The 15,426-nt window shown below is 38.3% G+C and overlaps 2 protein-coding genes across 2 annotated transcripts; both read right to left on the reverse strand.

Annotated features, from left to right (window-relative positions):
- On the reverse strand, positions 1 to 942 carry LOC140949749 (uncharacterized). Its single transcript, XM_073398887.1, has 2 exons — positions 861 to 942; positions 1 to 374 (listed from the first exon to the last, which is right to left on the reverse strand). The coding sequence occupies exons 1-2, from the start codon at positions 940 to 942 to the stop codon at positions 1 to 3; spliced, it is 456 nt and encodes a 151-aa protein (XP_073254988.1).
- Positions 943 to 8,844: 7,902 nt separating this feature from the next.
- LOC140949750 (tyrosine-protein kinase receptor Tie-1-like) lies at positions 8,845 to 15,149 on the reverse strand (the record flags this gene model as incomplete). The annotated part of the gene is made up of 5 exons (XM_073398888.1): positions 8,845 to 9,019; positions 10,184 to 10,280; positions 10,960 to 11,000; positions 14,422 to 14,633; positions 15,000 to 15,149. Coding segments are annotated over 5 exons (675 nt in total), but the record flags the coding sequence as incomplete, so codon positions are not given.
- Positions 15,150 to 15,426: the final 277 nt, after the last annotated feature.

Raw genomic sequence — 15,426 nt, forward strand, 5'->3', positions numbered from 1 at the left:
TTACCCATTACATTCACAAGTAGATGGATCTTGCATTTTCCCATCTGGACATTTCTTACGACACTCGCATTTACATAGATTGTCATTGCGGTCATGAATTTCGGGTTTGCACTGGGCATGGCAAATACACGTGCACTCCTCGTGATCTGCCACGTCTACGTTATAACTATTGCCACTTTCAGTGTATACTTTGACAGGTATGTTGCGTATTTTTGTTGGTGCACATGTTTTTAAGATAAGAGCAGGGTCACATGAGCCCTTACAACGATTAACTTGCACAAACTGAGGGCAATTCCTTAGTTTGGTGACATTGGGTTCAACTTGGACGACTTCTGAGAACCGCCCACACGTTATTCCGCAAGGCTGGTCATCTTCTGAAAGAAAATACGTATTAGTTGACGTTATTAAACATAACGCCGGGGCAAAAATGATTTACAACGGTCAATTTTATCTTGGGAGCGCGTGACGGGTTGGGGGGGGGGGGGGGGGGGGTCTACAGGCTGACTGAGAGCAAATGACAATAGCGTTTGTTTATTACTCTACCCGCCGCGTTCAGTGCCCAATGCGGTAAATTCCACTCTCTCCTCCCCACTGCCCTCTTGTTCAAAGTGAGTTGCTTGAGTGAGACACAAGTCCCAGTTTCTTCATACTCGAGTCTAATTCGTAGAATAGGTCACGTTAATCAGGTAGAAGCGTAGATTTCTTATCAAGGCTCTCTTCGCTACAGAGTAGATTGCTCGCGCATTAACTAAGATGGGGAGGCCAACGTCTGAATCAGGTCGCGCGAAAACAGTTATTTACATTAACACTGAAAGGTGTTCTACAAATGTCATCAAATTGACAGGCTAAGCTGTCCTTACCACTCTTGGAATCAAGGAAACGTTTGTAACCTGCAGGCTTGAGTCGAATGAACATCTGTCTCGGTGACTCTTCGTACTTCATGTGATAATAAGAAGAAAAAATAGTGGTTATGATGGTGATGACAATAAATATCACTTGTTTTTTTTCAACTCCTTCCCTCGGAAAAAGAGAAACAACAATATCAAACAAAATTAATTTGAATTAAAAGACAGTTTAATAGAACTCATAATGGAAGTTTACGATGGAAACTCGGAAACGTTGTACACTGCTCAGTGTCCACAAGGCTCGCAGTTTGTTGTTCAGTTAAAGATTCCAAGCAAACGGGTGATTTTCATCAAGAAAGTCAAACCTTAAAACCCTGAAGAAGGCTTACATTGAGTGACTCGCCGGTCAGAAAGTCATTTTTTAGTTGTCATAACGACGTTTATCTCTTACCGAGAAAACAGGAAGTATATTCAACTGACCGAAGGAAACTCGACGGGATTGACTACGGATCGAGTTTGCAAGGAATTCTTTGTTTCAATTAAGAGCACGTTGGTGCTTCGTAGTTGATCGTGGCGCTTATTCAAGAAAACCAACACCACGCTACTCCCACAGCAACAGGTGTATGAGCATAACATTTCTTGACAACAAAGTTTATTCGAGAAAAAGAAAGAGTGTCCTCTGTCATGACGCATTTTAAAACACTCCCGCAAAAAATGACTACTGAGATTTTAGCATCGAATAGAATATTATAATAAACCGAACTTTAAAACTTTAAACTTTCTCCCAGTTCTAAAATATGACTTATCATGTTATTTTATATTCTGGAAAGGAAGCCTATAGACCCCCGATCACGCCGTTTTATTAATGGGAGGGTTCATTACCATGGCTGCAAAGAACTACAGAAAGAATTCTGAATTACGGCTCATTCTAATGTCAGATTATCGCGTGCAGCTCATAAAACGTCAACAAACAGAATATTAATCGAGTTAGAAAAACTTGAACCTCCTTTGAACCTTTCTTAAGTTATCATAAAAAGGCGACTTTCCTTGTTATCTCGTCAGAAAATTCACCAGCGAGAAAAATATTTGAAAATTAGGATCATGCTCCCATCGCGATAAAGTTGAGCTCAAACACACAACGTGTAGTTTTGTAAAATATTAATTATCGTTATTTTACAGAGACCACGAGGTTATGTTCAAGGAAAAACTCAAATATATGTCTTACCTTGATCGTGGCTTTTCTTGGTGTGCAAGAAACAGACAAGAAAAATATCGCGCTGCAAAGTGTGAACTTCAGTAAGTTGAACATCTCTATGCAGTTTAAGTCTCCTCCTGAATGACTTCTTAACGGCTAGTTCAACGTCTTTGAAATATGCATGCTCCTCTTTTGGAAAAAGATAATAAATTAGCGAGGAGTGCCACGCTAATAATATTGTCGGAACGTTTCATTGTTTAAAACCGGAACTGAAAATCATTTTGAGTTTGTTAGTTTTGTGTTTTAATGTATTGACAATGTATAAAACAAGGCAGTTAACTTCAGCTGTTACGCCCACAGCGGAAAAGATAAGAAATCAAAAACTATAAAGACATTGGATTGTGGTGTGTCCTATTGCCATGAGAAAGAGTGAAGAAAAGGACCAGATAAATCATACTCAAAACACTTTTTTTCAAAATTTATCTGAGTTTTTTGCTATGGAAAGAGAGGTGAGGTGACACCAACTTAGGCAAATAGGAAAAAGAGGCGCGTATTTGCAAAAAAACATATTGACCTTCAACCAACGAATCGCCAACTTTTCACGCCTGAAATTATCGCCCCGACAATCGGGGCATATTTGATTTCATTGGTTGTGAACTTTTTCTTAACGAGGCGTCTGTAGATATCAAGCTATTAACAAAAGAAAAAGTTAACAATTATTCGCAAGTGGTTTCAAATAGGGACAGTTTGACTGCCAGGTGTATATCGTTTGCTGCGGACTGTTTATTGATCTATGGTCGATTAATAAAGTCGGTTGAGGATCTCATATCTATGAAAATCCTCACCAATGCCAGCCAATTAGTTCTACTTTCAACGCTTGCTTTTTACAAAATATTTCACTCCAAAATATCGACACCTAGAACTGAAAGTCCCAAAAAGCAATTTATACAAAATTAAAAATCCAACAAACGGTAAAAATCAATGGTTTTCTTTCTTTTCAAGTCATGGCAGTCGCTACTTAGGACTGACTTAGATATCTACAGACTGATTCAAAACAGCTATCTTGTACAGCATAACAAACAGTACCACAGGAAAGTACTGCTGCTCAGTAGCTTTCATTTGAATGGTCACACTTTAGGATTTCATCCACAGACTCAAAAGTTAAGCTAAGTTAGAACCACCTTGTACAGCATAACAAACAGTACCACAGGAAAGTACTGCTCAGTAGCTTTCATTTGAATGGTAGCACCATAGAGCCTGATTTCATTTCGGAATCATTCTCATCTTCATACTCAAAAGTAAAGAACGTTGAACGATTGAATTGCTTACAGTCTTTTGTTTTTTAAAAATGTTCTTCGAATACATAGTGATGTTCATCAGCCAGTCTTAGCATGGAACAATTTGCGAAAGAAGTAGGACCCCTTAGCCTCGAATGTCCCGTTCTGAAGGGCTATATTATATAAGAGGAGAAACACAAACCCTCCCCCGAGTTAATTTTGTTAATAATAATAATAATAATAATAATAATAACAATAATAGTAATAATAATAATAATAATAATAATAATAATAATAATAATTAGAGAAACATTATTGAAGGCGTTATAAAGAGAAATGATGTAGCTGCGAAAGAAAATTGCTCATCAATTTTCCTCATCGTAGGCGATCAGCTATAGCTTGTTCAGGCGCGGCGTCTAGGATAAATATTGACCGATATCCAAAATGAGCGCCGGAGGCACAAGTTTCTAGAGTGTTTCGGGGGCAGGCTCCCCAAGGAAATGTTTTGGATTTGAACTCCTAGGAGTCCCCTTTCCTGGGTTTCCTAGTCATTCATACAGCAGGGCCAGAATTCAACTTGGATAGTGTTTTTTATTTACAAAAATATAATTATTATAAAAAATCTGACCGATTTCCGTAAAACGGTGGAAACCGGTATGAATTCGCGCCAGTTGTTGTCTTTTATCTTACCCGTAAAATGGTTTGTTTTGCCTGAAAAACACACAAGTTTGCTTAGATGTCCGGCCATGTCATTAAAACTCCTCATCAAAAGCGTTATGTAATGGTCTGCGTTTTTATCTAATACGCAAATTAAGAATACAAAATAACCACTATCATCTACGTGTCCCGCGGTTTTTACTTTATAGACCCAAAACCGCGGTACAAAGTTTCAATTATAAATTTGCTTATTTGCTCCATTTTTCTCAAATAAAAGCTCATTGCCATTTAAGCTACGCCGCTGTATTTCTTTTATTTATATTTCTTTAACAAAAGCTTTATCACCAACAAGTACACTCTGAATTTTTCATGAACACCTGAACCAACCCAAGAAAAATTAGATTTTTTTGTTTGGTGTGCTTGTCGTTAAGGAAAGAAATCATTAAGGCCAAGTTGCTTCCTTTCACTGAGTGCTTATGGGCTGCGTAACCTTAAGGAAATGAAACATGAGCTATTTCTCTTTTAATGAGACCTTTTTGATAAAATGTTCTGACACAAAGCGTAAAAGACTGTTCTAAGCAAACATGGGTTTATCGAAGCATTTAGATTTTAGTGCCGAACTGAAAATTGTCACTTGAATACTTCCTCCTTCCACATTTCTTTCTCCGTTTTTACACCTGGCCGCTTAAAAAAAACAACAACTATATACGAAGTATAGCCGGGTGCATTATACTCCTTTTAGAAAATACATGAGTTTTAATCGCTGTATATAAGTGGTTAAAAGATAAGCGGAACTTTAACTTGTCAGGGTATAAGGAACGCTCATTAATTGCCATTAATGTCGCCTTTGCTTAAAATTCTTGTCAAAACATTTATCTTGTATTTAATGGCCAGCTAATACTCAATTTATACTCTACTAAATTAGCGTCTTCCGCCGCAGATAATGTATATTAGTTCGAACTGTGCTAAGCGGTTTCTTGGCGGGATTGCCACATTTCGCTGAAAAAACGAATAATGAAGCTTGCATTTTTGGTGTCTACAGGTCTATTTTCTTAGAATAGGCGAAAAACACTATTAGTTAAATCTTATCTTCGTGGTCCTCCTCCTTGAATCCAAATGTCTCTTTATTATTACAATTTCTGAAACACCAAAGGACAGCTAATTTTTGTTCAAATGTGCGTTGACAGGGGAAGGGCTGAGACGATGATAGTGGAAAATTACTTAATAGTTTTAAGAGGCAAATATAGTTAGCGTGTGTCAAGCCTTCTTCCAACCATTAACCCAGAAAAGCCTTTGCAAAACGTTTGTTTGGACACAAGAGTAATACATGGCACTACATGGTGATACATGGCAGTACATGGTAATACATGGTAATACATGCACAAAATTGGGTCCTGTGTTGTTTGGTGTTATGGTCAACGACCTTGTTCAAAGTTGAGGCGCTCGCATTAAATTCGTGGATGATCTGACGGTTTTGGAGGTTGTACCTCGCAATTCGCCATCCTTCTTGAATGTAGTAGTTGATGATATCCACGCTTTCGCTGTTAACAACAATATGCGCTTAAACCACCCTAAATGCAAGTCCATGACTGTTGACTTTCTTCAATACAATACTTGCGTTCCACGCCCAATCGCGGTTGGTGGGTCCGATATTGAACAGGTTCCTACATTTAAACTCCTCGGTGTCCATCTTTCAGAGAACCTCACTTGGGCAGTGCACTGCGACTACATAGTGAAGAAGTCCAACAGACGGCTTTATGCACTGAGACAACTCAAGAAGTGCAAAGTTCCGTCGGCTGATATTGTTCATGTCTACTGCGCGCTAATTCCTTCTGTACTAGAGTACGCCTCCGCTGTCTTTGCTGGTTTGCCTAAGTATCTTGCTTGCTATCTCGAGAACGTGCAAAAAAGGGCCTTTTCCATCATTTGGCCTGGTATTTCGTATGAAACAGCACTTTGCAAAGCTGCATTATCCACTCTTTGTGACCGTCGGACAGTCTCGTGTATTAAATTTATAGGTAAGGTTCGGCCAGGTAACCCTCAGCGTATTTGTATATTTATCACAGCTTGTAAGGTATCCTACAATTCAGTCTTCCGACTGCAAAAGGGATATTAAACCAGTGATTTGATTTGATTTGATTACATGGCAATACATGGTAATACATGCCAGTGCATGGTAATACATGGTAATACATGATAATACATGTCAGTGCATGGTAATATATGGCCGTTCATGGTAATACGTGGCAATACATAGCAATACATGGCAGTACATGGTAATACATGGCATTAGTATATACACACTCAGTGATCTTGGCAATTCAAGCAATCTGATTGGTTAGCTATCTCGGACTATGACGTTATATTCACCGCGCTAGGCGGTGAATATAAAGCCGAACAAAATCGCTGTCGTGAATTGGGTGTTTTGCCAAAGTTTCAAAGTAAAACCTTTTTGAAAATACACGAATATCCAAGTGCTGATGACTTTGAAGGCAAGAAAAGACTTCATGGTGTTTAAACAGCGTGATTTATTGTGAAGTGGTTTACTTTAACAGAATTGGGTAGTAATTTAAATTTTCGGCGTTTTCTTTTAAACCGTTGATGCTAAAGCTTACAAAACTCGATACAAAAGGATTAAAACTATCATTTGCCATGTTTGAAGATACTGTAAAGATCTAACTTTTGCGCATCCACTGTTTACGGCTTCGTGTTCACGCATGAATTTTCACCCGTCAATCAAACTAATCGTTTTTTAATGGTTTCCTTTCTGATTCTGTTGAGATCACTTCGTGTGAATATACCAAAACAATTATTCACCTCAGGCTCAGTTAATATTGTTGAATAATCCCCTCGACTTCGTCTCGGGGATTATTCAACAATATTAACTGAGCCTTCGGTGAATAATTGTTAAATATATGGCTACGCATGGCAATACATGTCAATACATGGTAAATGGCAGTACATGATAAAACATGGCAATACATGGCTATACATGAAAGTAATTTGCAAAACATGACAATAAATCATTTTAAATGCATTCTTGATATAATTAATAACCCTACTTAAATTACCTGACGAGATTGGTGCTCAGCCAGTAAAATCACGTCACTTGAGTAATGCGGACACGTTTGTACGCTCTTCCATGGCCACCGCGGTCAAACTTCTGAGGCGTTTTTTGTTTTAATTTGCTGGACTTCGTGGAGAAAATGGCAAGGATGTATCGAATCTTTCGTTATTGTAACTTGCAATTTGCCGACAAATACAGTAAAAGACATAACTATGACAAAGGACGTTTTGATATTTGATTGACCCAAGGGCACGATGGCTTAACTGACAGAAAAAAAAAACGAATACCGCGACGTCATTGACTACTGAGTCAGGTTATGCAGTCATTCATTGGTTAAACCTTTTACATAATTACAATATGAGATGAGAAATGCCAAAGTTACTGTATGAAGCAAGTGAAGTGCGGAACAATGTTACTTTAATCATTCTGATAGCGTTACAGGTATTTCAGTCTATATATCTCATATTGGCAGAGACTGACATTATCATAAGGCTTTTGCAAAGCATTAAAACAATAGTTGAATATGTAGTCTGTTGATTCTTATTTAAACTCCCCCGTTTAATTAATTTACACTACTGTACTGACAGTAATAAATACAGGGTAAGTTGTAGTGACAAATCTTTTAACTTCCACCGGAGCATGGGAGTGCGGAGTCTATGGAGGAATGTCAGTGAATCTACAAGACAGGTAATTCTTCATTCCAACCATTGCAAGTTTTGTTTTTATGTATATACTGACTTTAAGTCACCCCATACTCTATTGATAGTTTAAAGCCACAGGTGGCCAACTTAAGAAAAACTTTTTCCCATCTTGCCCTGAAACCCGAGGGCTTCTAAGCGGGATTTCAACGTACAAATGCTAGCGCTATGATCAGAGCCTTTTCTTAATTGTATCCTAAATTACCAAGCTCAAGGTTTTAAGGCTCTTTCTTAAAAGCTCTTACTTTCTTTTAAGGCGATCGTTCCAAGAAAAACCTTAAAAAAGAATAAAGAGAAAGAAAGAGCCTTAAAAGAAAGTAAGAGCTTTTAAGAAAGAGCCTTAAAACCTCGAGCTTAGTAATTTAGGATACAATTAAGAAAAAAAATACAAGTTGTATTTTAAAAATGATACTTAACCCAATAACTGTCTTCTAAAAAAAACATAAAAGAAAGTTTGTTTTAATTTCAAATCTTGAGGCCGCGTAGAGAAACTAAATGGTTTTAAAATGATAAATCTGTGGGTGACAACTTTCATTTCAGCCAAAAAGTTTTCAACGTTCTGAATGACGAACATTTTAGCAACCAGATATCAAACTATTGCATTGCACGAACAGCCCTTATCGTCGGTGAAAGACCTCGGTAAGACATTACGTCAATCTTTTACGAAAAATTCGCTGTGCTCTAAAATAAACTTCGGTGCAATCCAACATGGCGGTTGATCTTCTCATATAGTGGCTAACTTTTAAGACTCGTCATTCTGTTAAAACCTTAATCGCTTTATATTTCTTTGTTCTCATCCGCTGATTGCTGGAAATCCTACTCAGTCCCGCTTTTTATTTTGGTGAAAGATTGATCTACAAATAGCCTAGTAAAAATCTAAATACACTCTAAGAGAGGTTTACATTCCTGGATGATGGCCTCCTGATTAGATCTGGATGGCCTTACTGTTACACATTTTTTGTTATGCTTAAAGCTCCTTTTTTGTTAGTTTTAATTCTTTCACTATTTTCTTGGCTTAGTTTCTAAGTCCATTACATGCATTTAGTTGTTTATACTTGTTCCGTCTTAAACTGTCCGATTATTGCGATGCTCCTTCTTCTCCATATTAATCAGCACTAGCTTCAGGTGGCACGTTATAATACGGATGATATTCATTGTGTTTGTTTACATTCAAATATGGTGCATCCCTTTCCATTATCGCCTCCATTTTTTCGATCAAACGGTAGAAACTGGGACGAGTGTAAGGGTCTTCGTTCCAACAGTCAGTAATCAGCTCATATCTGTTATGAATGGAGGAAAAAAAAAACATTCAGTGCTTAGTAGAGCTCCAGTCAATTGTTAGAGAGTGTCAATAGACCTCTTTATAGCTTATATGTTTTGGTTTCCCAAAAGAGGTCCCAAGGGAATTTGACCGTTAGACATGACCTGCATTGCCAAAACAAAACATACAAGCGAAAGAGGTCTATTAGCATAAAAGTAAAATTTTTAGTAGAATATATAGGCTTCTTAGCTTCATGAGTTTACAGGGAGGCTCCACCCTGAGGTCCAACCCCTTTTATACAGCATTTTTGAAAAATGGTACGACTACTTCACTTTTTAAGCCATTAAGCCCTTAACATTAAGCATGCAATAAAGGTGCATCTTTTTAAAATATCTTTTAATGTAAATTACCGAAGTTTCAAAATTTCCTACCACTTCAAACATTTTAGCTCGTTAAATTCCTACCTTTCCATATACATGTGGCCTAAAAAGGTACTCCTTTTGGGTGAAGCTTCCACGTAAAGCCCATTAAAATGGGCTCTTGGAACGTTTGGGTTATCACGTTATTCCCCATTTCTTCATCCAGCCATTATTATGTAAAGCTCTGCCCCGAGGTCCAATCCCTTATCCTTTTGAGTATCATTTTGACAGAAAAGAACTTTTACTTTATCCCTTTTAATTGCTGAAAAATGTACTTCCTTTAAAAAAAGGAATAAATAACAAACCAGAAAATTTGCTCGACTTTTTCACTGCCAAAAAATTTTATCTGGTCCTCTTAAGTCATTTTACAGACCGACATGACAGATTTCCCTACCCTTTCATATACTTCGACCAGCAAAATTCCTACACCAGAAGACTGAGAGAGGTACCCCTTTTGGGGGGTGCCTCCCCAGTACAGGGAGTACTCCCTCCGGCCCCAGGAAAGAGATTAACCTAATCACTGCTAATGATGCCTTTATTGACCATAAAGCTAATGGAGGGTTTCCTTGTTCAAAGAGTGAGGATCCCAACAAACGCTTTCCCTTGCCGTCCGTCTGGTCAGTATTTAATGTGATCAAAGAAGGCGTTAAAATATTTGACGTATTCGTATGCTGCACCGTTCGGTGTGAAATGTAACTGAGCAGACGCACAGAAAAATGGAATCTGTTTGTTAATTCTAAGACCACCCTGATCAAGAAACGTACACGCCATCGGAGCACACGTCAGGCCTTTCCATGCGATAACCAGTATCGAGCAGTCGATACAACTCTGAGTTGGTCAGCGTGGGGTATGGAACGCCTCCTGACGATTGCGAGAAAGAAAACAAATGATTACATATCGGCAACTGAATACGCGTAATTTTCCATTGGATAGATTTATATTAAAGATGCCTTAGTCGAATGTCACTTCTCCTCATATAAACTCAATAAGGCCACTTTGCAAAAATTGTTGATTGAATGGAGGTCTGATATATAGCCAATGCAGTTAAAGGCGTAATGAAAGAAGGCAGGGCGATTAACAATAAGGCTTCTCGTTTCCAGTCATCAAATGCTCGCAAATTTAATATGTATTGTCACATACGGTTATCATCTAGGAGATGTCTCACAGCACTTAATCAATTAAAACAAAGCCCAGATCAAACAAGAAAATTCAAACTTGCCGCAAACAAAACATTATGAAACATTGTTTTCGCCCTTCCTGGTAGCAGTAACCTCTATAACAATCGTAACAGTTAAGCCACGTCCCACCATGGCAAAAGGGGAAAGGTAGGTTAAGGCACAGTCCCCTTAATTCCTTTGGAAAGCTCAAAACTTTGCAGTGTAAAACCATCATCCTGAGGGTCGTGCATGCGTTTTCAACATTTTGACATCATTTCTACAGTCGATAAGAGTCACAGACCATGAAAGATGTTTTTTTGATTTGTCAGTTAACCTCAAATTTAACATGACAATAATAAACTGCAACATTACGGTCCACTCACCCAAGGTAGCCATTTCCCAAAGAACAACACCAAAAGACCAACTATGAAAAAAAAACCCAAAGAGGTTATAAATATGTACAGATTCACGGCATTTAGATTGTTTATTTCCCCGTTTATTTCTTAACTCCTTTTATTTGTGGTGGACGAGCCCAAAAATGCGTGTACTTTTGAGTTTTGGATGTAATTGAAACATTTTATTGAAAACTGTCTCAACCAGAGGAAACTGTTCACTGCATGTAAATCACTGCTTAACCTATCGAAGCGTTCCAGTCTCCCTCTACATTCCGATCTTAATTAATTAATGACTAACGATTTTGGCAAGTTTTTCCGTGACAAAATTAGCTCCATTCGGCTTGAGTTTGCACTCCAAGGTAGCACTTCCGATATTAGCGAATCCCACTTTGCACTTGATGGTCCCTCTTCTTCTGAATTTCGTCTTCTTTCTGAAACCGAAGTTCATGAACTAATCAAATCATCTACAAAGACTACTTGTTTTCTCGACCCCATTCTTACTAAGCTTTTTACTGAGTGTCTTGATGTATTACCTCCTCCAATTACGAAATTAATTAACCTTTAGCTGGAATCAGGCTATTTCCCTCTCATCTGAAAGCGCGCTTTGTTAAACACTGCTTCAGAAAAAGGGTGTAGACCTCATCTTTAAGAACTATAGACCTGTGAGTAATCTCGCGTGTGCTTCAAATTTTGTGGAGACTGCGGACGCCAAGCAACTTCAACATTATTTATTCAGCAATGATCTCTTCCCTGTTCTGCAATCAGCTTATCGTCCCAAACACAGCATAGGAACAGCACTTCTCCAAGTCACTAACGACATCCTCCTTAACATAAACGATCAACGTGTCACTCTGCTTCTTCTCCTCGGCTTAAGTGCGGCTTTTGACACTGTCGATCACGTCACTTCACTGCATCGACTTCAGTTCACATTTGGTATAAATGGAAAAGTCCTCTCCTGGTTTTCGTCTTACCTGTCTGGAAGGTCTCAACAAATAGCCATCAATGAGACACTCTCTACGGAATTCGAGTTGCAATGTGGTGTCCCTCAAGGTTCCTGTCTGGGCCCCTTATTATTTACTCTGTATTATAGTAATCTCTTCGAGATCATCAAACATCATTTTCCTACGGTTTATTGTTACGCTGACGACACGCCGGTATACATCTCATTCTGCCCAAACGACAGGCTCGATTACCTTAATGCTGGACAGTTACTGGGAAGTTGTATTATACTGATATTCGTTCTTGGCTGTCGCATGACAATCTTAAATTAACTGACGAAAAAACTGAACTTCTTAAAAAAGGTACACAGCAACAGCTTGAGAAGGTAGTTATCACTCATATTCGCGAGGGTAACATCAACATTCACCCTGTGCCTGTCGCTAGGAACCTTGGCTCGTGGTTAGATGCCAGTCTCTCTATGACGGAACATATTTCGAAAATTTGCAGCTCATCATTCTACTATTTTAATAACATACGTCGGATCCGGAAGTATCTCTCCAATAATTCAGCAGAGTCACTTATTCATGCTTTCATATCAATTCGTCTTGACTAAAGTAACAGTTTATTGTATGGTCTGCCAAACTGCTCATTGATCAAATTACAACGTGTGCAGAATGCCAAAGCTAGACTGATATTTACTGAGGGTAGATTGTCACATAACACCACTCGTTATTAAGTTGCATTAATTACCAATTCACCCTAGAATTGTATTCAAGATTCTTCTGCTAACTTTCAAGATCTTGCATGGCACAGCTCTCACTTACTTGGAGTCACTGATATCCCACTGAAGCCTCCGTCATGCTATAACCTGAAACGTTCTAGTGACACCCTCTTGCTTAAGCAACCCGCATTTATATCTAAAGCGACACTTGGTGACAGGTCGTTTACTTGAGCAGCACCAAAACTCTGGAATGCATTGGCATTTGAAGTCAGAGACTCCAAGTCGATGGACATTTTTAAATCAAAGCTAAAGACGCACCTTTTTCCTTTAGCATTTTTATCATAACCTGCAGCGCAATATCATAGTAGCATTTATTTAGCACAGGAGTATTATTAGGCAGTATTAGTATTAGTAGCAGCTTTAGTTTTTATTTTTATTTATTTATTATTATTATTATTATTATTATTATGATGATGTTAGTATTATGCACCTATCAATGTAATGCCGGCGGGGGGCGGAGGCAGGGCATAGGGCGGGGATTTGACTTTTTTCAAAAATTTGCAATCAAATTCCCTGCCCACGGGCAAATCATTTCAGTCAAATCTAACCAAATTTCCCCACCCCAGGCTGCACATTGCTGTCAATCCCAAGGCAGAACCTAAGAAAGGCACAATAAAAATATCTCCAAATAAAACTCTGCAATCTTTTATAAACGTTGCTGCATCACCAAAGATACATGTTCCTGTTACAGCTACAATTATACGTTTTAACCATAATCCGTGTTACACTGCGTAGAATACATAAACCTTTAGGAGAAAGTCCACATTTAATAAGTCTAAATTAACCGTTCTTAGCAAAGGGTACAAAGAAAGTCAGTTTTATAAGTTTACAGTGATTGTAGCGAATGAGCCATACACTAATCAATTGTACTTGCAAAAATCGACTTGGTTTCTCTTTACCTCCGTTTACTTTGATACCACAGTATATTAAGAGGTTCAATTGATCAAAAACACGCTAAAACAAACAAAATTTGAAGACAAAACAGTGAAATCCACTCAGCCTTCGCTTGTTCTCATTGGCCTCCATGACTTCCTGATCTTTTCAAACCGTATGGCGCATGCGTGAAGCGTGGAAGCGGGAAACATATGTTCGGTCTCAGTCTTTTTCGTCCAACTCGGCAGTCAAATATCTCCACGTCGGGCGAAGAAAGATTCAAATATCCCTTCCCCCGGGAGAACAAGATCAGTCAAATGCCCTACCCCAGGGACAACAAAGACAATCAAATCCCCACCCCATGCCCTGCCTCCCCCCCCCCCCCGCCGGCATTACATTGATAGGTGCATTAGTTATTGTATCCAGTTTCCCACTGTGTGGTTTTATTGTGAAGCGCATTTGAACATTGAATGGAATTTGCGCTATACAAATTCATTCATTCTTCTTCTTCTTCTTCTTCTTCTTCTTCTTCTTCTTTTTCTTCTTCTTCTTCTTTTTCTTATTATTATTATTAATTGGAGAATTGTTAAGGACAGGGAGAATCCGTTTTTAGCTATATTTAGACAGGGATGCCTTCAATTCTATGATTCCATATTTGGGCAAACAATTTTCCGTTCTTCTGATTGGACGGCTAAAAACCCACCCTAGCATGGTTATAAACAAATGGGGAGAATTTTGGCGCTTCAGAGCTATATACTTCTGTAATTTTTTTACGGCAACTACAATTTTGAGAAGTGATTCAGTAGAAACGTTTCAATAGTTCCCTTGTCAAGGGAGCGGGAAAACTCATCACTCACACATCACTTTTGGTCGTGTAAACGCCTTGATAAAGTGATTCTGGGGCCATCCACTTTACAGGAAGTTTTTGGGACTTCGTTGTGCTGCTCATATCTTCATAGATTTGTCTCATCAACCCAAAGTCTGACACTTTGATCTGGTTGTCATGGCCAACAAGAACATTACGGGCAGCAAGGTCTCTGTGAACAAGGTTGTTTTCTGCGAGATGATTCTAATAACAAATAAGCAACGAAACAACGATTAAAATTATCTCAAAACGTAATAACGGGGCTACGCCGTACACTAAGTAGTTAGGTATAGCTGAAAAATCCAGATGAAAAGTAAATATCGGCACTGATCTGATTCAGATATTTACGTTCAGACGCATAACGAAACGAATTCAGCCAAAACTGGGTCGACCGAAAAGAAAATTTTTTCCATATAAGCCACTTTAATGCGCCCATATCTAGAAAAACAGCCAATATATTTATCCCGTCTGTTCATGTTTATAAATTATTGACTTTTGAATTCTTCTTTCCAAGTTATACTCAGAACCAGAATCCCAGCGACATTCGATCCAGAAAACAAAGATAATTACCATTCCTTTAGCTATTTGCCAGGCAAGTGAAAACAGTTGTTTGGTAGAAAAGTCCTCCTCTACGTCACAAGGATCCTCGCCTGACTCCTCTAGGTTTTCAATTGAAAGTGGCATTGCAGAAGCTTGATTTTTTCCCAGTGAAACCGATGACCTGATTAGAAGTTCTTTGCCAGTTACTTTGAATTCCTCATCCTAATTAAATTGATAAAAAAAAAACTATCAAATTTTTGGTTTAGCTTGAAACAGCATAGCTTTCAAGTAATTACTTTCCTTGTTAGTAAATAAGTAACTAACAGATAAAAAGATAAAAATAACATAATTTGCTTAAGCCAGACAAGAGCCACGGAATATATGGTATTATCTATTGAAAGTAATTTCAAACTGACCAGTTAAGAGCTAGATAAAATTTACTTTGGGTCCAGGGTAC

This window comes from Porites lutea, chromosome 10 (assembly GCF_958299795.1).
Source record: "Porites lutea chromosome 10, jaPorLute2.1, whole genome shotgun sequence".
NCBI classification, from domain to species: domain Eukaryota; kingdom Metazoa; phylum Cnidaria; class Anthozoa; order Scleractinia; family Poritidae; genus Porites; species Porites lutea.

What these genes read in the sequence shown, in the direction of transcription:
- LOC140949749 (XM_073398887.1), bottom strand. Translation starts at nt 942, where the DNA reads ATGAAGTACGAAGAGTCACCGAGACAGATGTTCATTCGACTCAAGCCT. An exon ending in TTTCCTTGATTCCAAGAGTG is followed by an intron (nt 375 to 860) that starts GTAAGGACAGCT and finishes ATTTTCTTTCAG; the next exon opens with AAGATGACCAGCCTTGCGGA.